Source organism: Grampus griseus (genome assembly GCF_964374135.1).
Source record: "Grampus griseus genome assembly, chromosome: 3".
Lineage (NCBI taxonomy): Eukaryota > Metazoa > Chordata > Mammalia > Artiodactyla > Delphinidae > Grampus > Grampus griseus.
In genome coordinates this window covers 133,601,770-133,629,715 of record NC_139019.1, presented here as the reverse complement: position 1 = coordinate 133,629,715, position 27,946 = coordinate 133,601,770, and the positions used below count along the sequence as shown (strand labels likewise).

The window sequence follows — 27,946 nt, the reverse complement described above, 5'->3', positions numbered from 1 at the left end:
TGTTTTTTAATAGAAAACCTTTTTAGCTCAGTTTACCATGAGAATAGACTTAATGTCCTCACAGGATTTTGAAAATCAAAATGTCTCCCAAGCTGTTACCTCTGTTTTTATTTTTAAACAAGTAGTGTCTGCATGTCAGAAAGCAGAAATTAGTGTGGAAAGGAGGATTTGAGTCAAGGGAGAGCATCAGCCAGGGTCCACCCAGGCAGCGCATTATGATAATATATACGGAACCAGCTGGACGCTGAGCAAAGCTGACATTGTGTTGTCAGGGGCAGAATCGCCCATCAATTTCCAAGATAGGATTTGAGTTCAAATGACAGAAAGAGCAGCAACTGTGTTGAAACCGATGCATGGGGGAGGGGCGGGGCAGGCAGGAACCAGCCAAGCCTAAAGACAGGAAGTGCTGGTACCTCCGGAAGGGGGGTGGCTCTGTTTTCTCATCTGGCTGCTACCCTTCCTTCTAACCTTAACATCTGTCAGCAAGATCCACCTGGGCCCTTGCATGATTAGAGCCCAGTGCAGGGGGAGCTTACTGGTGCTAATTTTAACCCCCATGAGAATGGAGTGCCTGCTGCTAGAAGGGGGGACCAGAGCAGCTTAGGAAACCGGATTCCACAGAGCCACTGTCTTATCCAGTGAGGAAGCCCAGTGTGGGTGTAGTGGCAGTTAATAACCACTGGAAGATGTCTCAACTTTTTTTAAGCTAGTCTGTTTAATGCCTTAATATGTTAACAACTCTGATGATTCTTCTTTAGTTCGCTGGCTTATTCGTTCAGCATTCAGTCACTCAGCTACTTACATTTATTTACTCACTGCCTACTCTATTAGACAATAGAGATGCAGAGATGAACAAGGCAGCCACAATAGTTGACATTATGAGGTATACAGTCACGTGCGTGTGCATATTTATGTGTCGATATAAAGCAAATGATTGCACGTAGAATTACTTAAATTGAAATAATGGTAAACACTCTACAGGAGAAATACACACTGCTAAGGGAGCTTTAAACAAGGGAACTCAGCCAAGTCTGAAGAATCAAGGACACTTAAAATTTAAAATAAGAAGGAAGGAGTAGCATTTCGTCAAGCAAGGAGGAAAGAGCAATTTAGGCAGAGGGGAAAGCATATCCAAAATTCCACATGAGAACAAAATATTAGAAGCTTAGGGGAAGAGTAAGCTGGGACAAAGTGAGAGAGTGGCATGGACATATATACGCTACCAAATGTAAAATAGATAGCTAGTGGGAAGCAGCCGCATAGCACAGGGAGATGAGCTCAGTGCTTTGTGACCACCTAGAGGGGTGGGATAGGGAGGGTGGGAGGGAGGGAGACTCAAGAGGGAAGAGATATGGGGACATATGTATATGTATAACTGATTCACTTTGTTATAAAGCAGAAACTGACATACCATTGTAAAGCAATTATACTCTAATAAAGATGTTAAAAGAAAAAAAAAAAAGAAGCAGCAGCTTAGGGGAGACCCAAATGGGAAAGTGGCTTAGGTCTTAGATCCATTTTTGAGAAAATAAATTTGGAAATTTCCCCTAGGTTGCTTTCTCTTTGACCTGGAGAAGTGGGTCCAATGTATTTTCACAATCACAGGCTAACAGACCTCTTTGCCCAGTAAAATGCTAACTTTTAGACCAGTGTTTCGAGTGATGGTGATTCTGCCGTTACGATAGCAGCCTTTGAGCGTTTACTAACATCACGTTTAATGCTGAGCACTTTATATCATCTCTTTTAATGCTCTTAACCACCATAGGAGGGCACTACTATTACTCTCTCCATTTAGCAAATGAGGGACCCTGAAGCCATCTTTCAAAAATTTGGTTGTGGCCAAAAAGAAAAAAAAGAGTCAGATTTTTGTATCTGCAGCATTTGGACATCCAAGTAGCTGACGCAGTCAGCCATCACCACTGTTCTTTCCCACTCTTTAGTCATTGCTGATTCCCTCACGTTGGACTTCAGAGGTGGAGAGAAATTCTCCTGCCATTTGATCATGTAATATAATTCCTGCTTCAATTGAAGCAAATTGACGACGTTACTCAAAGGCAAATTGAAAAGCCAGATCTGTGCTAAATCCCCAGGGTACGTTAGTTGGCATGTGCAGTGATATATGGGAAGGTGCTTTTCTGGGTTAAGATAAAAAAATCCTGGTATCACGTCACGCTATCAGGCACCCCATCTCAACCACTCTGTGCCAGCCCTGCAACTTGAAATACTCAGTGGACAGAAATGAAACTTTATAGAAATTAGGTGATCATCATCTTTATCAGATGAATATGATGCCATCAGCATGATTCTAGCGTCCTCAGAAAAAAAGATTTACCTGGAGAGGAGCAAGGGAAAGTCTGAGGCATGGATTGTAGGGCTTTTCTGCCAGCCTGCCTTGGGCAAGTTGGCTAGGAGATGACCTAGTAATTAAAATCCTGCTTAAACGTATGCTGCTGGTCAGTCATAATGAAGGCACCAACATGGGAAACCAGACGGTAACCAGAGAAGGAAAAGAAAAGTGAAACACAAAAGTAACACTGTCGAGACTGTGGGGCGCAGAAATAGAACTGAATTGGCCGAATACTTATCTGACCACTAAGCATGAAAGTGGAACCCATGTATTAATATATTTTTACCCCAATCTGTGCAATTAATATTTTATGTGTGAACATACGCTCCTGTGTTACTGGCTTATTTAACTGACAGTTGCAATCAGCAGGACGCCAGTTGTTCAAACCCACATTCTTCCCCCCTAGTTCGGGAGCGATGTACAGCAGGAGAACATGGGGAATAGAGGCAGAGACAGCGCCAGGTTTGGGGCTTCTTCTCAACACATCAGTTTTTTTCATCCACCTTGGGGCACAGCAATAAAAATGTCAGAAGACATACAAATAGCAGTAGACTCTGGCTGTTATTTGGAAGAATGATTAAAATTAATGTGGTTGGTACAAATCGAGAACTCTCTTTTATTCTTTGGCTACTTCTCTTTTGAGCGCAGTTGGGAAGGCAGCAGGCTGAGCAGGTCCTATGCGCTGGTTTGGAAGCAGATGCTTTTAGGTGTGTTATGTGTGGGGCTGTGGGGGAGGGAAATGAGTGCCAGAGAGGTTCCAGAGTGGTTTGTCATTTCCTAGTAGAGCAGGAAAACAGAATTTGGATCATTCTTTTTTTTAAAATTTATTTAGTTTTGGCTGCGTTGGGTGTTCGTTGCTGTGCGCGGGCTTTCTCTAGTTGCGGTGAACGGGGGCTACTCTTCGCTGCGGTGCGCGGGCCCCTCACTGCGGTGGCCTCTCTCATTGCGGGGCACAGGCTCTAGGCGCGCGGGCCCAGCAGCTGTGGCTCGTGGGCCCCAGAGTGCAGGCTCAGTAGTTGTGGCACATGGGCTCGGTTGCTCCACGGCATGTGGGATCTTCCTGGACCAGGGCTCGAACCCGTGTCCCCTGGTTTGGGAGGTAGATTCCCAACCACTGCGCCACCAGGGAAGTCCACGGGTCATTCTTTGCTAAAATATTCTGGCTGAATCACCACGCCAGCTGTGCTCTTCCAGTAACTGTTATGTGCAACAAATCTTTAAAGTCAGACCTCAGATTCCTCTACCTTTCAACTTTGGCAGAAACCTAGAAACTCTTCTTGGTTTGGTTAGCTAAAGCCTGTGGAATCCAATCCTTGTTGCTCAAAAAAAAAAAAAAACGACAAGTTGGGGAACATGTTATTAAGTTACTGTTTTAGGATAACCTATTTAATCAGTAAACTTTTATTATTTTCTTTATATGTGCAAAATTCTATAATGAACACCACTGAGATGGATAATGTCCAAGTTGAAAATGAAAGTTAAGGGGAACTGCCCTACAGTTTAAAGATGTAAGTTCTCACAGTGCTGCTATCACTTATATTTGATGTTCGGACTCTTGACCATGGGTTTAGCAGCCCAACTTAACAGCAGTAGGAAAGCTTCTAAGCCTCAAAGTCTGGCAGTATTTTCAGTGTTCCTGTGTTTAAATTGGCACTTGTGGTATTATATTAGGATGCCATTTTTTTGAACTTGGAAACAGAAGAAGGTAAAGAGAGATTTTACTATAATTCATACGTGGGGCTGAGTCTTAGGGGGAAAATAACTTTACTTGGAAATCGAGTAGTAATATTCTGTAAAGTTAATAAATATCCACCCTCTATCTTGGGAATAAGGAATTTCACAACTAAGATTTTATGGGACTTTGGCTGTGTTTACATGGTCGAAGTTTAGCGAAACTGAGCAGAAATTTCAGATAAATACCAAAATTGAAGGGTAGTTTGGGTATTTTAAAGATCTGACTTTATCAACCAATATGGATTCTCAAAGTTTCAAGTTCAAGTGAGTCTCCAAGATTCAGTTACCTCATTTGTAAAGTGGAATTTAAAATAACATCTCCTTGCCCACCACTTGGGGTTGATATTAATTGTGATAATTATGGGCAACCCCTTTGAAAACATAACAGTGCTAGTTAATTGTCAGGTATTGGTTAAGTGCAGAGCACTGACCATCCAGTTTGTGAATGAATGAGGTCCCTGCCTTCAAGGGATGTGTTGATAGTTGGGTTGTTTTGCATATATGTATATATACACATGCCCAGCTGTATACACACACACACACACACACACACACACACACACACACACACATCTTTTTGTATACAAAGATAAAAGTTCAAGAAAAAGTGAAGTAAGTGACAAATGAAGGAGTTCACTGAAGTTTTCAGTGTTTTGTAGACTGGGATAGAAACAGCTTCCCACAAAAGACCAGCCTTTCAGCAAAGTACTATTTGGGTGGAAGTGAGTGGTATAACCTCCTTGAAAAGAAATGGTGGAAACGTGCAAAGCGTGTTTGGAGACTGTATTTGGAGAGTCCGCCGTCATCATCTTTATTTTCTTCTTCCCGACCTTCCTCCTCCTCCTCTGGCAACTCCTCCCCACCTTCCTTCTGTCTCACATTTATTCATTTCTTCTCTGTGCTGAGCTCTGTAAATTTAGGTGAACTCATTTAAACCTCACAATAACCTCATGAGGGGGGTTCTCTTTAAGTATTATCCCCAATTAGAGTGGTAGAAACTGAGACATAAGAAAAGTAAAGTAGGGGCTTCCCTGGTGGCGCAGTGGTTAAGAATCTGCCTGCCAGTGCAGGGGACACGGGTTCGAGCCCAGGTCCGGGAAGATCCCACATGCTGCGGAGCAACTAAGCCCGTGTGCCACAACTACTGAGCCTGCGCTCCAGAGCCCGGGAGCCACAACTACTGAAGCCCGCGTGCCTAGAGCCCGTGCTCTGCGACAAGAGAAGCCACCGCAATGAGAAGTCCGCGCACTGCAACGAAGAGTAGCCCTCACTTGCCACAACTAGAGAAAGCCTGCTCACAGCAACAAAGACCCAACACAGCCAAAAATAAATAAATTAATTATAAAAAAAGAAAAGAAAAGAAAAGTGAAGTAAGTTGCCCAGCCTGGTAAGTGGAGAAGCTGGAATGTGAGCTGAGACCTCCTGAATCCAGAACCAGTGGTCCCAAGTGCTGCTGAGCCCTTCTTCCAGTTTGGGATAGGTGGAGGGTGAGGTTGGAAGGGGCGAATCAGCCAGACTTGTAAGGGTGGACTTGATCCTGTAGGCTAAGGGGAAACGACAGAAAGCTTCTGAGCAGGGCAGTATTGTTTTGAAAGTGGGCATCAGAGGCAGGTTAATCTGGGTTTTGGTGTGTACGTGGGACTTAGCACCTAATTAATAATCTGATAGTAGAAATGAATCATAAACAGGCAAGTGTGAGTACTTGCCCTTTGCAGTCCAGCTAGAACAGCCCAGACTCCAAAGAGTAATTTTTGAGGTGGCCAAGTCAGTCCAACATGGAGTTCAAATGGAAATGGAGCTCTCACTCTTTTTTGCTCCTCTGTCTGGATAAGTTTGATGATACACATTCTGGTGCTTGTGACGTCACTGATCATCACCACGGAAACATCTGTGCTATGACAAACACTGGAGTGCAGCATCACCGAATGTGTCAGCGAAGAGAGGAAACTGGCTCAAAACGATAAGGTTCTCAATAATAAAAGTTCACTCAAATACGTTAGCAGTAGCAGCCTAGGTTGTGGAGAGAAATGTAAGCAGTGCTATTCTGAAAAGCACAAGGCAAGAGTTGTGCATTACTAAAGGTTGGACAAGGTTGATTTTGAGATGCTGCTCACATTCAAAGCGTAGTTTCCTTAAAAAGTCACTATCTATGCTGTCTTGCATAATGACAGTAGAAATCCTTCAGGAGCACGGAGCTCGTCTCCCAGACTGCTTATAGAAAATCTGCACAGCGGAGGAGGGCTAGCTGGGGACTTCTGTGTTGTTCTGGGAGAGGGATTGAACAATCAGAGACAGAATTGACAGTGGTGTGGTTTGTGTCTGTTGTTTGATGAGTCGGTGGCAGTATTAGTCATGCAGTTTCAGAAATTAATAACTAAAAGATGATTGGCCCTCCAAGGATTTATAGAAGTTGCACACTGATGGATCAGATCATGGACTGAATCCAGCTCTAAGTCATATTTAGGTTTGGTTTGCATGTTGCTTTAAGAAACTATGTATTTGTTGCTTTACAATTAAAAATGAAGATGTTTTATATGAAAATCTGGATGTGCACATTCTCTTAATATTCAGAAGAGCTGGTAGGGCTGGTAGTGCCACATTCTCAAATGGAAACAATTAGGTTAAACTGAGAAGTTGTGTCCCTCTTGGGTAGGGGATATACTCTACAGTTGGCCACACTCCCCACCTCTCCCATTGTGTTGCCCCTAGCCCATTTTATTTATTTACCTTCCTGCCTGGCCCTGTGAGCACTTGATTTTGTGATCACTGTTGGAGGGATTAGAGGTTAATTGTTCCTAGCACAGTTTCTGGTGTGTGGAGGGCACCCCGTAAATGGTAGCTCTATTTATTCTCTGTCAGTGACAGGCTCAGTTATTTACACTTGAACCATAGATCAGCACTGTTCCATAGAACTTCCTGTGATGATGGAAATGTTCCATAACTGTACTGTCCTCTGTGATAGTCACTAGTCACATGTAGCTCTTGACCAAAGTGGCTAGTGTGACCCAGAAAATAATTTCTATTTTTATTGAATTTTTGTTAATTAAAAATTAAATTTCAATAGCCACATATGGCCAGTAACTACCATATTGGGCAAAGCAGATTTAAGTAATGGGATTGAACATCCAATGCAGTGTCCTTGTTTAGGATAAAATGTGGAGAATAGGTGCTAGGACTGTGTTTGGTCAGCATGTTTATTTTACAAGAGATTACTTATAGCGGGCTTCATCAGTTAGGATCACCTATTTGGTACCACCCCTTATCACCTGACTAGAATTCTTGTCCATTTAAGGAGCCAGATACATATGTTCTATGAGAGTTATACCAATAAACCTAAGTCATCCTAAGCTTGAATGGGAAGTTTCACTGCTCTCTGCCCCCTGACCTTTCATCAGTTAAGGGTATTGCGTATTTATAATAACTAGACCTATGTGTAGAAAAGCCTACATTTTTGATTAGCTGCTTGTGCTGCCATTCGTGGTGGCATAGAGCCAGGAATTAGGGTTACCATGGGGGCTATGGGAAGCCGATGGAGCCCTGCTAGACTGCTAGGGGGATCCTCTCTTCTTAGGGCTGGGGCTGCACAGGCTGCTGGCTCTTGCGTTTCCATCACAAGCATAAATCCAACACACCTAATGACCACATTGCCCTAAACCAGCCACAATGTAGGATTCTGAATGATCCCTCTTTCATGCAGCTTCTTTATTCCTTTGCACCTTGGTGTGCTTCACTGAGCCCAGCAGTCAGAACCCTCCCCTTTCCTTTGTCACAGGGTTGGAAACCCCAGAACCATCTACCAGGCTCTGGCCCATTGACAACTTGCCCCAAGCCAGCTTTTCCAACTGAGAAATGAGTAACTTCACTGCTTCCAGGGATAGATGCACAGGAGGGCAAAACAAACATCAGCCTGTTTCATTGAAGATGGAGCTCTGAATTACAAACCCCCTCCCCTGAGAAAGCCTCCTTAAAAACATAGAAAACCTAATGAACATGATAGAAACAGCTGTTGTAGCTAATTTTATCAAACGGTGACTAATACTAATCCTCTTGAAATGGAGAAAAAGAACAAAGCATACATGAATATATTCTGCTTGGATCATTCATCCAGTCGGAATTATATGTCATCTCTTCTTAAAGTCGGATCTGCAGAGAGGATACAGGTCTTGCTTTTCTATCTTTATGTGCAAACATCAATGTAAACCCCTATTAGAACAGTGAACGGAATGAGTCCTAGAATTCAATAGGAGGAGGAAGACAAAGCCCTCTAACAAAAAAAAGTAGATTCTCCGTACGTTTAAATTCCTTCTTAGGAAAATTCTTCGCAAAAATATTTACTAGAAAAAGACCAAGTTGATGTCAACTGAGACTAAGTAGCGAAATGTTAAACTATCTGCACACATCTCTGTTTTGAATGCTGAATTTAGTCTGACTCCCAGACACAAGGAGGCTAAAAATTCATATTCAGATAAGGAAAGGCAAACCTTGGAGAACAGATGGAGCAGAGTTCAGCATAAAGGTTTAATCCTATCAGGCCGATTCCTGTATGACCATCTGGATAATCCGGCACACACATTCAAGGCCTGTTAAAAATACGGCTCCAGCCAAGATTAGCGTCACAGATTTTCCACTAGACTTGCTCATATTTGACTTTATGATTTTCCAGGCCCAGGAAGATTGCTTGCAAATAAACACTTGAGGATTCCATGAGGAAGCAGTGACATGTTTTTTTTTTTTTTTTTTAACCTGAAAATTGTTTCCTTTCTTCACAATATTGGGTGTCCTTTTTTGGAAAGTGACTTTCATTTCCATTTCTTCCCTGACTTTCATATCTAGAACTTTTCTTATAACAGGATAATCAGGAGAATTGGGCTAAAAATAATTTTGTGCATGAAAGTTCTCATCAGGAAGAAAAGAGTTATTTACCTACTGTATAATCAGAGGCAAGTGAATTTACTATTGTTGCAACAAATATCACAATTGGACCCATGAATAATTCATTTTGAGGATTCTTCCACCCTCCATGATAATTTTTCTCTGTTGCTTTGCAAAGGGGTGGCTGACAGTCATAGGACAAGAAAAAAGAAAAACTGATGGCATTATTTGCTGTGAGCTGCTCTAGGATTGATATTTTGTACATTTTAATTTTGGATTTGACAGATCAAACTTGAGGTGGAAAGCAGTACATTCTCACCTCTTTGAGTTATAAAATTCTGAGCTCCCGAAATGTTTTTGTTTATTTATTTATTTGTTTGTTTATTTGTTTATTTATTTTTGGCTGCATTGGGTGTTCGTTGCTGTGCGCAGGCTTTCTCTAGTTGCGGCGAGCAGGGGCTACTCTTCGTTGCGGTACGCGGGCTTCTCATTGCAGTGGCTTCTCTTTGTTGCGGAGCATGGACTCTAGGCGTGCAGCCTTCAGTAGTTGTGGCACGTGGGCTCAGTAGTTGTGGCTCGCGCGCTCTAGAGTGCAGGCTCAGTAGTTGTGGCACACGGGCTTAGTTGCTCCACGGCATGTGGGATCTTCCCGGACCAGGGCTCGAACTGTGTCCCCTGCATAGGCAGGTAGATTCTTAACCACTGCGCCAACAGGGAAGCCCTCCTGAAGTGTTTTTAACAAACAATTTTTGCATATTATGAAACAATGCTGTGTTGCGTGTCATTAAATCAAAAAGCCTTAAACAAGTCTTTCAAGTGCAATTTAGAAGTTACAGGTACATCAAAATGTCAAGATTTTTCACTGTTAAATTTTTAAATCACCCTGTGTAGTGAACCTGCACAAAGTTCTGGATCACAAATAGACAAACTCAGAAATCCCAAAGTGCTTGTCCTGGAATATTCGGATTACGATTGTTGCCCCAGGATTTCTGTACCAGGATTTCTGTCCTTCCTTTGTTCAGATCTATGTCCACTCATTGTTGAGGAATTTTGCTAATTCAGAACAGAATAAGAAATCTGCAAAATAAATGGCAAGTAGATATGATTTGGACTTGCTCTGTATTTAGCAAATGGCATAGTTTGGAACTTAGGTATTCTGCTAAGTTCAGATACACCTAGACAGCCCCACTGGGTTAACTCTGCCTTGATGTAGATGGATATTAGATCCATGTTTCCATCTAGCAACTATGAATTTTTCCTTCACTTGTTTTCTGAGAGAGCCATTAATGTCAAAGCAAAGGGCTTTCTTGCCAAATGAAGTCACTTTGGAATAAAGGATGAAAAACACTTGAAATTCTTGAACTCCTCATTTAATACTTAATAGATTTAATTGCATCTGGTGTTGAGAAATATCTATATCATGGGTTACAGTTCTCTTCAGAGTGACAAACATACCATCACACACAAACACCCACATACACACAGGGGGTTGGGAGAGAGAAGGAGGGAGGCTCTTTTGCATATATAATATGTGATTCTTTGCCAAGTAATATCTAGATATGCTGGTGGATGGGGCAATAAATGCAGGCCAATAACAAAACCAACCCAAATAAAAACCCTAATAAACAATAAAATGCTTAACTGCATAAAGCAATTACTAAAGAAAATAAAGGAAGGCAGAAATAAATCTGGTTAGTAAAGTTAAAGTAAGAGCGTAAGTGTTACAAAGACTGCTCCATCTTGAGTGAGGAAACTGTCAAATTTGTTTATCTGTTTATTAGTTGGCTAGGAGTCTGTGGTGAGGTTAGCATTCTGAAAGTGAAGTTTGCACCCTCTGGTGCTAGGGTTCAGGTCAGGCATTATAACTGCTACTGGTTTCTAAGGCTTCCAGTTGGAGGCTGGGTGAACCCAGAATAGATTCACTTCCTGTACATGGTGAAAATATACAGAGCCAGGTTTCCCAGGAGGGTCAAACCCTCTGTTTGCCCTCCTCCCTGGCCAGCAGCTACTGGATGTCAGGATCAAAGAATGCAGGTGTTGCTCCTGATGAGCTGTGAGCAGTCAGGAAAATCATCATTTCACTTTAGAAAAGATAATAGTTTTAGCAAAAATAATAGTTCCAATTAAACAGGAAGGGCAGATAACTGTGCACTGAGTCCAAGTGGGGGTACTTTGTGTCCCCATCCATCTCTGAAACAGGCTTGCTCCCAAGCACAACCTTACCAAAATCAAGTAGATACAAGGGAGAAAGGCCTGAGAGTTTATGAGGTCACAGGTGTCCCATAGAAATGAGCTGAGCTCATGGGTTTCGCAACACTTTCTGCCAAGTCTCAAGAGTTTGGGGCAAAAACATTAAAGTTAATTCCTCATTTCTGAAAAGATTGCCATTAATATTCATTCCAGGCTAATGAGAGCCTTAAAAAAAAATTCTACTTTGTAATTACTGATGCCAAATTCACCTCCTCAGTAAGCTTAGCTATGTTAGCAAGTCACTGGGTTGGAAATTTCCTAGGGAAGTTTTACAATCCGCCTCATAATCTGCGATGGTGAGACTATGGTGTATTCTAGTAAATAAACTCTGGTTAGTGGGGAACTGATGATGACAGTAATTGTTATTATAGCAACTAGCGTCCTATGTGCATGGAACATAGTAAAACAGCAATACCCAAGCAGGCACTTTCTGCATTTTGCCAGGAGTCTGTGAGGTGGGTACCACCACTGCTTAGAGCGGGTGACTCAGAGAGAGGGAAAGTGACTGCTTCAAGGTCGCACTGGGTGGTAGATGTGGAACTTGAAAAGCTGGAGCTCTGGCCCATTTTCAGATGCTATAATACCCTGAATGTTAGAATCAACTTAACATAGTCGCATCTTTCTGTCTTTACTCAGAAGCCATTAAGGGCTGGTGCTGGCATCTTCACCTCCATTGTAAGCATCAGTATCTGCTCTGTAGAAATGTTCATCAGTAGTAGAGAGTTCTGGTTAACAGAATGCTGGAAAAGGAGGGTTTCCATTTTTTTTTCCCATATACCATACACAAAGGAAATGGAAAATAACATTACCTCCACTTCAGTGGAACTTTATTTTGAGATTTGGAGTGGGATTAAAGCATTTCTAAATTTGTACCTTTTACCAACTGATTGAGCATTGTTTCCCCATGCTATTTAAATACAGAGATGGAGAAAAGAGCCAAACGACACATCTCTAGTGAGGCTTCTGTAATGGGACATCGACTGTCACAAAAGCCTCATTTTGGGGATAAGAGATGGTAAATGCTGCACCCGGGTCATCTATACAGCTACCCCAAACAAGTGAGGTATTGATCACAGTACAAAGAGATTTCAGAGGCAAAAGTAAGAGCAGCCCCAGGACCCTGTTGATAGCTGCGCACACCACTAATTCACCTCAATGGGCAGGCACCTCTGAGCTCAATTAACCCTTATTCCCAAGGCCCCCCATAAACCCCGAGGTAAACATGGTTCTCCCGGCCCTGGCTTTCTATCAATGAAATAGATCATTGCTATTGGAGGCTGAGGGGCGATTCCAGTTTATAAATTCACCTCGCTAATAAAAAGCCTGATACTTCCAGTGTGGGTGAGCAGGCATTCGAATCTTGTAATACTGATTCTATAAATCAGAAAATTTCAAACTACTGAGGCCATCCGTGATTTCTTCTGCCTTCTGTGGCTATTGGAAGGAAATATAAACCCACTGGAAGTAGAGCAGGTGATAGCAAATGGCCCCTGGTGCAATTGTCTGCACACAGAACATTAGTTGTTAAATATGTACTGGAGCCTGAACGATTTCTTTCTTTCGTTTTTTTTTTTTTTTTCCCCCTCGTTCTACCCTCTCTTTTCCTTCTCACCGCAACCATTGTTCAGAAGCAAATTGGAAATCTGGTAATTAGGCCCTGACTCACGGTGTAGTATTAGAGTTCCGAGCCAAAGTTCAACACCCTGAAATGAAATTTAAACCAATTAATCTGTTAGATTTTTATCGCTTGTCCGTGTTTTCTCAGCAATTCCCCCAGCACGTGGCCTTTGATCAACTCTCATACAAACGCTAAAATGTGTGCCTGCTGCTAGCAAGATGGGAATGACATTAACATGGTACTCATAAAACAATCAGAGCAGAGAAGCCCTCAAACAGGCAGGGCATAGTAATATTTAATAAAAGCGCACACATAATCTTCAGAATTAGCATTTTGCGCCTTGCAGTACCTTTGGGAGAAGAGCTTTTATTTGTGGAGTGATCATTATTATAACAAAGAAGAGCTACCTAATAATTTCCACTTTAACTCTGCAATGTGCCACGAGCATTTCAGAGCCATTATGCTAAACTGTGGTGGTATAATCATGTTATTGTCATAGTTTGAAGGAAGGAAAAATCTCCTTTACTTGGGTGGCTGTTGTGAGTGGGAGGAGAGGTTTAAAAAAAAAACAAAATAGAAAAAAACACCCAAACTTTTATTTTTAATGAGATTTAGAACCAGGAATTGGCTTACTGTCCTTGTGAAGACCCAGAGTGTGAAAATTCATTGGCGAGGAAGAAAGACTCTTTCATTAATTAAATCAAGATTTGGCCGGTAGAAGTGGTTTTGTATTCAAATCCACTCCTCTCCCCTATTCCATAATATTTCCTTGGAGATAGAATTGTATTGATTATTACACTCCTGGGCTGGATTGAACTCTTTCATGAGTCTTTTCACCTTCAGATTTCACCGAACACATCCACCGTGACTATTATAAACTACCTTCCCTCTGCATCTCTCTGGATATCCTGAGTGAAAGAAAAACAAGTCGTTGCAGACGTTCTCCGAGCTTTCTCAGAGAAAACATACCCCAGGAGAAGACGGAAGGGGAGGCTCAGGGTCTGTTACTTAGCACATCTGAGCTTAAAAAAAAAATAGTAGTATCAATTTGCTCTAAAACGTATAACCTTTATGTTGCACAGAATTAAACGCTCTGCTGTTATTTTTTTAATTAAAACGTATTACCTTAGTATGTGCTCACTGGAAAAATTCAAACCATACGGCTATCTATAGAGTAGAATTTAATAGTCTCCTTTCTCTAGTCACCTTCCTTTTTCATATGGACCCACTGGGGACAGTTCGTGTACATCCTTCCAGACTTTTGTCTGTCATACCTGTTCACACGTACCTACACATGCTCATGCATATAGGCTAATAGATATCAGTTTTTAAGTTAACAGAATCACACTATTCATCAGGCTACAAACTGATTTTTGTTTTACTTACTGACATATTTTGACATCTTTCCATGTCAGTTTATAGAAAATTTTTTTCGTCCATTCTAATGATACTCCACACATCCTATGATCACTCCCTTACTGGGGGCACCTAGACTCTTATACTGTTTACTGTCGATACTACAGTGAACATTTGGGTACTTGTTATTTTAGGCACGTTTGCAAGTACTTCCTGTGCTGCTTTTAGTCTGGCAAGTTTGTTTGTGACTAGGGTCAAAATGTAAGATGGCAGCCGATGAGTTAAATTTAAGTCCATAAACATTTTGTTTAGCCTACACATTAAAAAAATATATATTGAATTAGTTGCCAGCATTTAAAGATTGGGAAATTTCACATAAAAATCTGGGCTCCTGGCTTCTTTAGAAAGATCAGAAGACCAGTTCACACTGGGACTGCCTCTCTGCGGGGATACCGGTGGCTGGAGCTTCCCCAATTTGGTACCAGCAACCATCCATCTCATGCTTATTCTGAGACCCTGAGCTGCTGTATTCATTTGTGTTTCTTGCCTTGGCCTGTATGGATTTGTGAGTTCTTAACAACTGCTCTTGAGCCTGGTTCATTTAGCTAGTCACAGTGTTTTCTACCCTGCATTATTGACATTATAGCGTTCTTCATTTGCAGGACTGTCTCATGCATGAAAACTTAGCATCTTTGACTTCCAGGTACTAAATGCCAGTAACATCCCTTCCTCACCCCTCTCTCTCAGTGGGTCAGCCCATGATTCCTTTACATATTTTCCAATCTTCCCAGTGGGGGAGTGCCACAGAGCTTCCTCTCAAGACTGCCATGACACAGATGTATAGGAGCACCTTTGGAACCCTTTGAGGTCTCAACTTAGAAAGGGCTGCCCGACCGACTTGTTCTGAGAATGGCACTTAGTTCCCTAAGCAGGGATAGTGGATTGTGTTGAGCATAGAGGTAGGATGGATCCAGGGGTGCCACTCTTTTCCTTTAGTACTTCCTCCAGCACTTTTTGTTCCTCCCCCAAAACTAAGAAGATGGTATTGTATATTGTTTCCTCACCAGTTTTTCTCTTGAAACTTGATGCTCACTTACCTCTGACTAGTTGACGTGTACCTTTTCTTCTGGATGGTTGAAAACATTATCACTTTCCTTAGGAAATGTTTGAACACATACACACACATCTATACATATATGTACTTACATGCCGTCTATATCTTACAAATAACAAATGGAAAAAAGAGAGCTGGGGTCAAGTATAAAATTGGCAGTTCTTGACCATGTTATTATAGCTTCTTTACAATAGGAGAGTCTGTCAAAGATAAACCAACACGCCCTTGTGTCTGCTTTTGTGCAATGATGAGAAAGCCTGGAGGAGTCCATACTTAACTAAAGGAGAACATGCTTGTGTGATTAAAAAATAAAATTTAAAAAATTAAAAGAAATCCCAAAGCTAGTACAGATAATAAACACCAAGATTATTTTGTGGTTTATGAGGGCAATCACAAGGTCAGCGTTTAATGATACCGTTGGGTTCCACACTTTGCCATCAGGCAGGAATCTTTCAAGACCAGTTCAGTTAAACCAATATTCTGTTCTTCTCAGAAGTATCCGGGGATATAGTAATACCTTTTCTACTCCACTCTAGCAACTAAGTACTTATACTGAGTTAGAAATTAAGAATTAAGATTTTGCGACATTAACTAGAATGTTTCCAAACTGCTTATATTTTAAGAATTTTATATAGTTGTTAAATGTAGTTTATTTCTCTTATAAATTGCTTGGAATCATGCATCATATTCTATCATTAGTTTAGGAGTACTCAATTATGCATTTAAACGTGGTTACTTTTAAAGGAAGATTTTACAAAAAAGTCCTATGCCTGTGGAACATTGATCACAACCTTTATATGTGTCAAAAATTGAACAAGAATTTTCAAGCCATGAACCATTTACATTTCCTTGATTAATTATTTTGTTTTTAGGAGAAAGTGGGGGAGAGAAAAGGCATCTGAACTGCCCAGTTTTAGTTGTAAATGCATTGCTGTGAGTTCAGCCAACATGAAATGTTTAGTTTGGATATTTCCAAATTTCTCTGTGCAATTTTATAAGATAAATTTGACTCAAAATCAAACCCATTCTGCTGGTTTGTGTGGTGGCACATGAGCAATGGTTCCAGCGGGCTGGGCTTCATATTTTCTTTTCTTCTTGCAAAAGTTAAAGCATGACATTTTGCCAAATTTGACAAAGTCCAATAATTTTTTTGCCAGTTTCTTCCTGTTAAAATTAACTGGTGCTCTCATTGGCTTCAATACTTGGAAAGTCAGTCTAGGGTACTTAATAAACATTTTATTAAAGAGGAGGGTCTCATTTTCTCTCCTTAGACAATATCTCCTTTGCTTTAGAATTTTGCTTTGTTCCTTTTCATAAAAGTGATCATGAAAACAGCAGCATGGCATTGTGGAGTTAACAGTCCTCAGTGGTACGAAAGTACTCTCTGAGAGATTTCATTTTTGCCTAGTAATTCTGTTGAAAGCACGCCATGCTCATCAGGCAAACCACCTCTAGTGTGTTTGGAATCACAGTATTTGCAAATTATTTCCCATCTCCAAGGGCCATTTATAATGGAAAGAAAGGAGATAGGAAGTTTTGAAAAAGCCAGTTCTTGGGTTTTATGCCTGGGAATGACAACAAAGCAAAGGTCATGGGACTTTCTGTGGTTCAGCCCTGACTCAGCTATTTGGTTACATAATTCACCCTGAGTGACCTGCATACTTTGCATCTATAAAATGGGATCCATGACATTTATTGAAAAAAACTTAGTGACTTTTATTCAGGAATATTGCTCTGTTAGTGGTACAGACAGAAGGCATGGAACAAGAATGATGTTCTGCTCCAGCCTCCTTTCTTTCTTCCCTTCCCATCAAACAGCAATGTTTATCTAAAAAATCTATGAGCTTTCTTTTCAGGAGATGTATTTAATTATGAAGCAATTCTATGAGGTTTCCAGTGTATTTTAAAACATCACCCATTTAAAAAAAATCCTTAGCATTTCATAAATTAAATTTTGCTTCTACATTTTATTTCATAAGATTTCAGGTTTGAAAAAGATTTGGGTAACATATATGTATCTTAATAGAAACAATGAAAAGCATGCTTTTAAAAACTGAAATTGCACCCTGAGGTTTCAGGTCCTAATGTGACTAGGAAATGCTGAGATCTTGAGGGACTTTCTGTTCGTGAAAAGATAAAAGATTTTTTTTTTTTCTTTTCCTCAAGTCTCCCATCATTAAAGTTTGGTTCTAACAGCCGACTCCTTCTCTTTTTCATGTGTGTTGAAAAGCAGCTACTCCCTGTATCAAAGCCATCAGCCCGAGTGAAGGATGGACGACGGGAGGTGCGACTGTGATCATCATAGGGGACAATTTCTTTGATGGGTTACAGGTCATATTCGGTACCATGCTGGTCTGGAGTGAGGTAGGTGTTGTCTGAACATTAATATCTAATAGCTTGGTCTAGTTGAGGAGACTGTCTACACTTGCATTTCTAAGAGAGTGTATAGAATTTAGAGATGGCAGTCTGGGTGGGCCAGCTCCAGTCTATGGAACTCTGGAAACTAGGAAAGATGGGTTGGGTTTACCAGGAGGCATCACTTTCTACTGGAATGACTTCCATCCACTGGCCCATCAGCACCAGGAGACCTTCTGTTTTGTCATTTGTCCTCATGGGCTAGCCACAGTGTGGAGGTCCTATTATGTATTGGGAATTGGAAAGGAGATGCAAAGTCACAAAATATATAGGCAAAGCCCTGTTCAAACTGTAACAAGGTAGTAATCTGTGAACATTTGTAGATGGAGTCTATTGTAGGACCATCTTCAAGGATCACCATTCACGTGACAGTAATAATCCAGGTGTAGGTGGTTCTTGACTTATTCAATGACTCTTCATCAGAGAGTGAGCAGTTTGCCAGGGGAACCTAGAAGAACCCAGAGCCCTAGGAGTTTATACCTCTCAGGCGTCTCAGTGTGGGACTTCAACCATATGAAAATGACTATGCTCTAGTTTTGCAGTACTTTTCAAGCACTGTGATCATTATTTTAACTGCAAGTTGACTTGTCTGGCAATAATCAACATTAGCTCAAATTACAGAACATAAGTATCACCATTCCTTAGAAGCCATGGCAAACTTGCCTTTGCTTTCTAAATTCTGAGCCTCGATTTCTTAGCCAGCATGCCCAGAGCCCCTTTTCTTTCATCTCCCCGAAGTTTAGAGTAAAAACAAGGTTAGAACTGCAAGAGAGCATTGAGCTCACTTATCTCACACACTTTACAAGTGCTCATAGAATGGCTAAACTTTATTGAGACTTACTGGATTCTGGGCACTGTGCTGAGTTCTTGACATAGATCATCTTAATCTTCCCTCTACAGCACAAGGTAAATACTCTTAACGTGTATCTTTTCTTGATAAGGATACTGAGACTTAGACATATGTAATTACATCACCCCAAAGCAGCCACCCAGAGCCCATGGAGTGTGAGTGATAGGTATGTGGCCACACAAAGGAGTCAGTAGCAGAACTGGAGCTAGAACTCAGAGTTTCTATTTCCATTTCTGGTTGTCCTCCCATGACACCACTGTTTAGCCCATCCAGATGTTTTGATTGTGTTTTCTCTTTGGAGGGGCCACAGAGATAAGCAGAAAGTTAAGACTGTGACAGTTGAGTACATTTATCTTTCCAAAGCAGAGGCTGCCCTTCCTTTTAAGCCTTCTATGTGCACACCTCACTGCCAGTAAGCCACTCCGGCAAGCCCCTTGCCAGCCCGTTCTGCCGTTGCCTTTGTCTTTCCCATGCATCCAACAAGCGGCATGCTCTTGGCCAGAGAATCCAAGCTCCCTTAAAGCTGAATCAGAGATGGACTTCTCAGTCCACCAAACTCATTGCTGTCCACGTTAGAACAGCCCAGGTCTGGAGGTGGACTGAACTCCCCTGGCTGACTGCACCCCATTCTTTGTTGGAAACATTGGGTTGTAACATTAGAAGCATCACGTACATGGCATATGTTTCTTCCTTGCTGCTGGAGACAACAGTGCTCACAAGGATAGCCATTCCCAGGTCCCCTGGGCTGTGTCTTCATCCCTTCCTACCCCTCATTCTTTTGCTTGTCCTGGACCTTGAGAAGAGGGGAAGAATAAATAGAATATGAACTTTTTATCCAGGTCATAGCAGTCACAGTGAGGCCTGAGAAATGGGGCTCAGAATCAGCCATATTCTTGACCCCAGAGAATAAGTGGGGTTAGTGTGATGCTCCCTTTACAACCTCATGCCTGTCTTAGGCCAGGTGCACCACGTTGGATGTGGAATAAAGGACTTCAGCATATCAGGAAATTGTTAATTTTTCCCTCCACCTTGTCAAGGTCCCCCAGTTTCCTCTCAGTTCCCTCACTTTCTTGCCCTTTTTGGTGAACACGTAAGGGAGGTTAAATTCTGCCTTAGATTTATCTAAATTGCTTTAAAGGATCTGTTTCCATATAAAAATCAACGCAAGTCATGAAAAGGAAAATCCACTGAGGTGATACCTTTGTCCTCCTCCCTCATGTATCCCTCCACTACCCCTGCCTTGAGTGTACCAGAAGCCCCTCGTGATGGATCTGGGGGGTCCAGCTGGGAGGTGGGGGTTGGAGGGCGCATGCTCCTTCTTTGCCCACCTCCTCCTCACAAACTGCTCTCCTTCGTGGGTATATCATAAATCAGCTATGACTCTTTCCTGGTGAAAGCCCACTATGTAGTTTCCCAAAATGTTTTAGCTAATATTCTTTTAAAATAAATAAATCCCCTGCAGCATTAGCAGTTGGGTGTCTGGATGGAGGACTTTAATTTGGCCTGTTATCATCATGATGGTCCTGACATTCGGAAAAATGAGTCTTGCAGAGGTGAACTTTTTGTAAATATTCTAAACTATTTATAAATTTAGATTTGCATCCAGGCTATTTGACAGATATGATGTTCTCTCTTTTTTAGTGCAGGGAGAGAATCTGGTACTGCTCCAAATCCCCAAATCCATTGTACACTGACGAGAAATTGAGAAGTAGCTCACATTTACTAAGGGTTTTCATGCGTAGGCACTTTACGGGTAGTATTTTATTTGATTCTTATTATAGCCCCATGTTACATACATATAACTAAACCAAGTGTCAGAGAGGGTCAGAGACCCACCATCACACTGACAGATAGGGCTAGAGATGGGATTTGAACCACAATGTATGTTTTTACGAAGGAAATACAAGCCCACGTTAATGAGAGAGCAAATAGGTAGAATCTTGAGAGTAAGGAAGGACAGGAAGAAGAGAGGAAAAAAAGACATGCACAGTAATCCAGGTGGTACAGTAGTAGGGGTAGTAATAGCAACAGTAGTAATAACTATGACTGTTGTTTTTAGTCAAAATTAAATTGTGTCTTTTATTTTGGTAGGGCCCAAAGAAATTGGGGGCCATTTCTCCAGGCTTCCACTGGATAGAATCAGAACTTGGTAACTGTGACTATTAAGAGAAGATATCTATGAAAGTAGAGTATGACTAATATTAGCTAACATTCATTGAGCACTTAGTTCCTGCCAGGCTCTCACGTGAACCTGGTGACAGCTCGCATGTGTAGCATGTATAGCGTGCTGTTCTCATTTCACTAACCGGGAAACTGCGCTTGGGGAAGTTAAATAAGCTGTTCAGTTATCAACTGGTGGAGATGCGATGTGAACCCAGACAGTCCAATTCCAGGGCTCACCTCTTTAACCGTCCACGATTTAGGCTATGCCAAAATTTTTACCCTAGGGCTTTACCATATCAGACCAGGATGGAATTGCCATTGATGCCTTATACTTGATGGTATCTTAACAGTTACTATCACCTCCCAAAGTAAGCTAGACTTGTCATGTAGAGAATCAGAAGAGCGGTCCCTTCATTTTCTAGTTGTGTAAGTTTGTGGGTGGAGCCGTTGGCTTACAGGAAGAATTTACCCTTATGAAGGGTATATGCTTTGTGTTAGAGGCAGAAGACAACCTCTTCTTTTTCTATATGAATGACTAAGTTACTTGTATATTTAAGACAGTTAACCTGTCTGGGCCTCTTCTCTAGAGTAGGACCCCAGTCTATCCAAATTCTTTGTCCCTGGCCACATTTTCTCTTGAGGTTATGCCACCTCTGAGATCTAGTACTTTTCATTTTAAGTAGACTTTCATCTCTTCTCCATTTCTTCACTCTGTAGCTCAAAGCATGCAGGAAGCGGGCTGGTGGGCCAGGACAAGTCGATAACATTTTAGATTAGCAGCTGATGCTATTATTTGGAGTCTCTTTTTAGCTAAAGAAGTTTTAAAAAGAGAGAAAATAGGGCTGGCTTCATTTACCCTCATCTGTGCCCTTCCCCTACCAACCCAATCTTTTGCAAGTGAGTAGTTCATTTTAGCTCGCTGATGGCCCCCATTTGGGAAGAAGACAGGTGGCACTGTCCCGTTCCTAACTCAGGGCTGCCTTCTGTGAACTCCCAAGTTTGGGGTGAACCACAGGGCTTTCCTGTGAATTTGGTTTGCTATCTTTGTTTCTCTTCCTTATTGCTTCTTGCCCTTTCTCCTCTCTTTTTACAAAGCAAATTATCTTCCTGATACTCTCGTACTCCTTGTCATGTCTTACACCAGAAGACTCAAAAAAAAAAAATCTTTGTAGTGTTTTATATATAAACCCAGAGAAACCAACAGGGTTGATGTGTGCTAATGTTTAATGTGGGTTGAGTTTTTTTCTTGAATACACATGTACTTCATTGCTTTTGCTTTTCTACCAACCTGTGATTTGGAGGGGCGAGGGGCTCCTGCTACTGGTTTGTCGTGCCAATTGTTATTTTAATATCTCCTTCTGAATTCCTCTAATTTCTAAACAATGAGTACTGGTTGGCTTACCAGCTGGTGTGGAACACTGGGGTAGGTACTATCCGTGATTAAAGTGAGTCTTTGTGGGATCTGGTATATTATTTAGAAAGACAGCTTGCTCTCATGTAGCAAATTAGAGAGTTACATAATATATTTATGCAATCTAGAGTTAAATTTGTGGTTTAAAATTCCAGCTAAGGTTCTAGAAGGCAGAGAGAGTAGTGTAGTCAGAGGTAGACTGTTCCAATAACCAATCAGGTTTCTATTATGTCCAGGTGGATCTCTGTGCTGGACGTTTTAGGCTCTCACCATCCTTTTAATTAGTCACTGAAGTAGCTGAGAGAATTTATACAGCTTATGGTGTTTAAGCTGCCTGTAAAAAATGTCCAGTGGTGGGATTGGCAGGGAGCAGAGGGTGGCAGGAATGGAAGACAACCATCCAAGAAAGGATTTAGATTTCACGGGGTAGCAGTGGGCTAGGAGCCAGATAGTAATTATAGTCCTTCCATTGTCCAGTCAGAGCACCTGTATTTTAGTCATTGTTGGTCACTGGACCTCCATCTCAACATCTGAAAATGAGGGTCTTAGACCAAATCCTCTTGGAAACCAGCTACAATTCTAGTCATTCCTTTTATCTAGAATTCATTCCCTTGAAACCCCCCCAGCAGTAAGAAGGGTGGGAGTGAGGATGGGTGGGAAGTAACTTCTTCCACTATTGTTTGTTCTTCACTTTTAGAACACACTTGCAGTATACAATATCATGTTTATTTTGAACTTCATCAAAATGATTTAATTAGCCCCCAAACTGGATCTCCCTATTGATATCTCTTCAGTCCATATTTTCACTCTCTACACTTCAGATTCTGGTATCTGATCTACACCTGAGACTTATACCACAATGTTGCTCTAATTCATCTTCCAGATAGTTCTATGGAATATACCAGTTCTTTGGGATTTTAATAGGCACCCCATGGGAGATGGGGGTGGGAGGTTTTTCCCAGTAAATTTGGGAAATGTTGAGTCAAACAGATTCCACTGGTCCTGTCCTAGAGTTTTCGAGGTACTTATATGCACTTTGACTATCTAAGACATAGTATGCAGCATGTTCCAAACTTTGTGACCACAGAACCTGTTTTTTCAGGGATCACTTTACAGGAAGATATACTGATAATGGCCAAAGTATATTTAGATTTCATGTTAATGAAGTAAAGTCATGAAACCCAATTATGAAGTGATTGGGCTGGTGTAGATGTAGGAAAATGTGAAATATTTGCAGAGTATTATTCAGATTAGACCAGCAATGTTTGGAGCCATTATTGTTTAATCCTGCAAGGCTCTGAACAGAATTTCTCTCATATTTTGCATCTGGTTTTAGTCCGTGCACACTTGACGTTAGATGCCATGTGATTTTGTAGGACAGCTATATTTAAAGATTGCCAGGACCACTTAGCTCAAATGGAAGAAGCCAGCGTTACATTACTGTATGAACCAGTTAGCCTCATCCAGGGGCCACACACTGTCTTTTTCATCCAGATGAATGTTTTCTTCAACGGCATTCCCAGAGACAGGCAGAAGGCAAAAGAAGCCACTCTTTGGGAAACCTGTGGGTGACCATGGTCAGGTAAATAGCAGTTTGTGGGGCTGAGAAGCAGTTTTGCTGCTTGAATCCGGAAGTCGGAAAATAAAGTTTTAAATGCAATTATTGATTTCTTCCCTTCTTCCTTTCCATATCTACTTTCTATTCTCATGTGTGCACATAGCTCAGAGGAAGGACTGTAAATTTAAAAAAAGAAAAATAGTATTTGCTCCTCTGTGACATCAAAAAATGAATGACTACAACTCATACATGCTCCCACTGTGAGTTTCCCAGGCCTTGTATCCGGTCTTGATTTTTACTGAACCACATGTAGAGTCACAAAATTTCGAGGGCTTTGAGGAGCATTTCCAGTCATCAACTGCAGCTGTTTTATTTTGAAAGTGAGGAAAAAGAGGTTCCAGCGCCCGCCGGTGCAGTGACTCGTCCTGAGAATGCCTTAGCTAGTTAGTGCTGGGATTTTAGCCCAGTTCTCCAGACACCAACCTCACTCCCCATTCAGCTTTCTCTTGTACCAGGATTTCTCGTGACATTTCCCTAGTTTTTTAACATACTTCCTTATATTTACCAAACCCTCCCAAGTTTTATACATAATAACATCACAACTCTAACGACTATTATGTATAACACATTTAGATGAGATACAATTCCACTAAAATAAAAAAAATTAAGGTGGAGAAAGACATTGTGTCAAATATCTTCTCTTTCAAAAACTTTTAATATAAATAGGGTACAATGTAAATAGCTGTGTCATCTACTTTACATATATTGAAGCTTACAGGTATAAGTTTAATTCAAAGTTTATTAAATGCACAGGTTTTAAATAATTCCTAATTGCCTACTTTTTCCTAAATACATAAGTTGCCAAGTCTTTATTCAACCTGTACTTATTGATCATCTATTAAGAGGAAGATGCTTAATGCAAAATTTTAAACTTCATTTGTAAAGAATTAAAGGAGTAGCCTGAATCACTTGCATCAAACTTTGAATATGGCTTTGAAGAATACCTTTCAAGTCCAAGTTATTGCACAGGGAATGATTTCTAAGTGAGCCAGCGTATTTAAAAAACATATTAAAAATAGTCTAATGGCCTTTTTAATATAGTTACATAGTTACAACCATGCTCACCTTATGCTTTAAAATCCTCTAGTCTATATTGTTACTTTTGACTAAGGCACTTTAAGTCTATCCTCTATGTTGATAATTACGGGTTAGTTAAAAGCACCTTTAGGTTGACATTTTCAGCTATTTATTTACAGTGCATTCGGGAGGTACACATATGTGCCTATAACTTGAAAACGGATAAACCACAGAAGTGTGATGTGTTTCTAATTTTAACGTGAATCAAAGACAGAATTCGCAGCTGGCTGCAGTCATGTGACTTTAATGAAGACAGTCAATATTTATATAGTGTTGTGCTCATTTCATCCATGTGCTCAATGCTGATTGCTGGAATGGCTCCCTGATGATCTGACCTAAAGCCTTTCTCCTTATGCAACCTTACTGGCTTCCTCTTTCCTAAAGGCGTAACTCCGTAGTTTGGGATTCAAGTACAGCCTCCTAAGCCTCTGACCTTTCTTTTCAACATCCTTACCCACCATTCATCTTAACTTCTGCTCCAGTCACAATGAGTGATTGGATAAAGATGTGGCTCTTTATGCCTGCAGTGATTTTTTCACCTCTGCACTCTTGTCTTGTTTATGCCATTCCTCCTTCCGCAATGCTTTTCCCTCCTTTCTGTGCCCAAATCCTTCCACCCTTTCCGATCCAGAAAAAAATCATTTTTTTGAAATCTTCCCTCACAGCTCTAGATATTGAATATTTTCTCTTTCTCAATTCCTAATGGCCTTATCTGTACCATCTTATGTTCTTATCACTTTCTATCTTTGATTATTGTGACATAAGGGGCTGCCCTCTCCCTTGAAGGCAGGATCCATGCAAAATTCAGCTTAGTCTACAGAGTCTAGCACAGAGCCTTACACTTCAGAGGCATTAATTTATACAAAATAATGTTGAAGGGCACTGCTTCTCCTTTCATTCATTCATTCAATCAAACAAATGCTACTTTTTAGCAACTGTTATATTCAGTGCTGCTTCATAGTGTCAGTACCAGATAGATTGCAGTTTAGTTTTTGTTAATGCATGTATAATTAGGTAGTTTAGATATATTTATTGTGCAGTAAGGATGCATATAAATACCTTAGGATAAATCTGTTGGTTATGGTGAGGATTAAGTAGTAATAAAACTAACACTTTTTAAGCGATTGATACCAGTGAGGCCTTCTCCTAAACTCATTATAGGTGTTAAGTCAATAAGTCCTTTAATAACACTAGTTAGATAACTAGCCCTTCCCCCTTCCCAGACAATGAAATTGAAGGCCAGAGAGGTTGAGTGACTTTCCAAAGGTCCCACAGCTGGTAATTTGCAAAACTTGGGCTTGAACCAAAATTCTTCTGACTCCAGAGCCATCTTTTTTTTTAACCATCTAAAAAGAAGGTAGGGAAAGTTCATCTATCCAGAGAAGAGTGTTCTAGTCACCGCAACTCTCCAAAATTCAGCATGAAACCAGAAGTGAACCAAAAAAAAAAAGAGTAAATATATAAAATAACAGACTTTGAGGTAACCAGAAGAGTAATTTTAAACAACTATGTTATCTGTTTTCCCAGGTCATAGCAAATTAGAAGGAGCAAACTAGAGGCGGGCTGTTAGAAGCAGGCTCAGTGACAGCAGAAGTGACAGCTTAATGTCAAGGGAAGGAAAGGAAAACCTAAAAAGCAGACGAAGAACTATATTACTGCGCAGCATGTTAATGGCTGTTCATAATGACAGTGGCCCTGAGTAGTCAAGAAAGAGATGGCAATTATATTCAATATCTTCTGTCTGAAACAGCGTGATGTGTGTAATGCATCCTCGAAAGACTTCAGTGAAAGCAGTTGTGGTGGCACCGTATTTAAAGGGGGTTGGCTTCAGTTTTCCACAGAACTCACTTCCTGGAGGGATGTGTTAAATCAGGAATTACTGAGTATGTGTGCAAGGATCACCGTAGATAGGATGCAAATAGGAACTATACCACTAAAGAATGTGAGAAAGAGTCACTGTTTAGCATCTTACAGCTTTGATATCCTTTTCTTAGAACTCTGAAAGAACCTAAAAGACTTTCTGGTGAGACGTGAATTCATTCCCTGCTAGTCCACCTTTTGGTTCTTACGTTTTTGTTCCTAATTCCTAATCTTTGCAGGCAAAGATTCTGCCCTGCAAACCACCAGCTTTGATGACATGCAGCCCCTTCCAAAAATGTATCTGGCCTTCCTTTTTCTTTTATATTTTAATTTTCAAACAAACAAAGCAGCAACCCAGGACCCTAAGCCAGGCCCAACTAGGGAATGATATTCCTTCTTGACTGAATGTAGAAAAACAAGCCTCGAGAAAGAGCCCATTGTGCAGTTTCAAACCACAGGGGCTGGCGTTACTGGTGTCCAGTCCTCCCCGTCTGGAATACTGTGGACCTCAGGATCTCACCAGTGCTTTTCCAGCTTCCACATGGTCAGGATGGGATCCAGTCTTTAATGGTGCCCAGTTGGCACAAGATTTACATCCTGGGAAGAGAGCTGGAGAAAGTTTATTTAAAAAATAAATTACCGAAAAATAAATAAATCAATCAACCCACAAAACCAAAGGTGGTTGAAGCATAATATATTTATTTTAGCCTTTTTCTCCCCAATCTGTTATTTTGAAAGATGATCTTATTGCTGTTTTGTTTTGTACAATTAACTGCATTGATTTAGGGACCTGGCTAGTTTCTCGGTCAGAAGAATTGGGTAGTATATTTTTGTGAATGTTTAATGAGGCTACCAGGAAGTCTGTGGGGGCAAAGTTAAAATAATTCTTTTTCTTTAGTAAAAAGATTTTTTGAATGGGGTGGTATTGATGATATCTTCTTGGTAGATTCATAAGGGACGTTATTGAATCTTTATCCTAATTATTAGTGGTGGTTAATCATGTCACGGTATTTACTCATTCAATGTTCAATAAGTATTTACTGAATGTCTGCTAGGTCCAAGGCACTCTTAAAACTGGAAACAGAGTAGTGAAAACAAGAAAGACCAAGTTCGCATCCTCATGGGGCTTATATTCTAGTTGGGGGATGCAGGCAATCAATAGGAAAATAGATCTATATCTCTCTTCTATGTATCTGTGTCTGTGTCAATACCTATGTGAGAGACATTTCAGACAGTGTTAGGAGATACGACTGACTTAAAA

The 27,946-nt window shown here is 40.9% G+C and overlaps 1 protein-coding gene across 3 annotated transcripts in view; it reads left to right on the top strand.

The window, feature by feature from the left end:
• EBF1 (EBF transcription factor 1) overlaps window positions 1-27,946 on the top strand; it is a 394,778-nt gene that overhangs the window by 279,571 nt on the left and 87,261 nt on the right. For 2 of the 3 annotated variants that reach the window (XM_082651441.1, XM_082651440.1), the window contains exon 9: window positions 17,525-17,655. In XM_082651441.1, the coding sequence (XP_082507567.1) occupies window positions 17,525-17,655 (131 nt within the window). Of the gene's footprint in view, window positions 1-17,521; window positions 17,656-27,946 lie in introns of all 3 variants that reach the window. The other variant, XM_082651439.1, reaches the window with a different exon arrangement.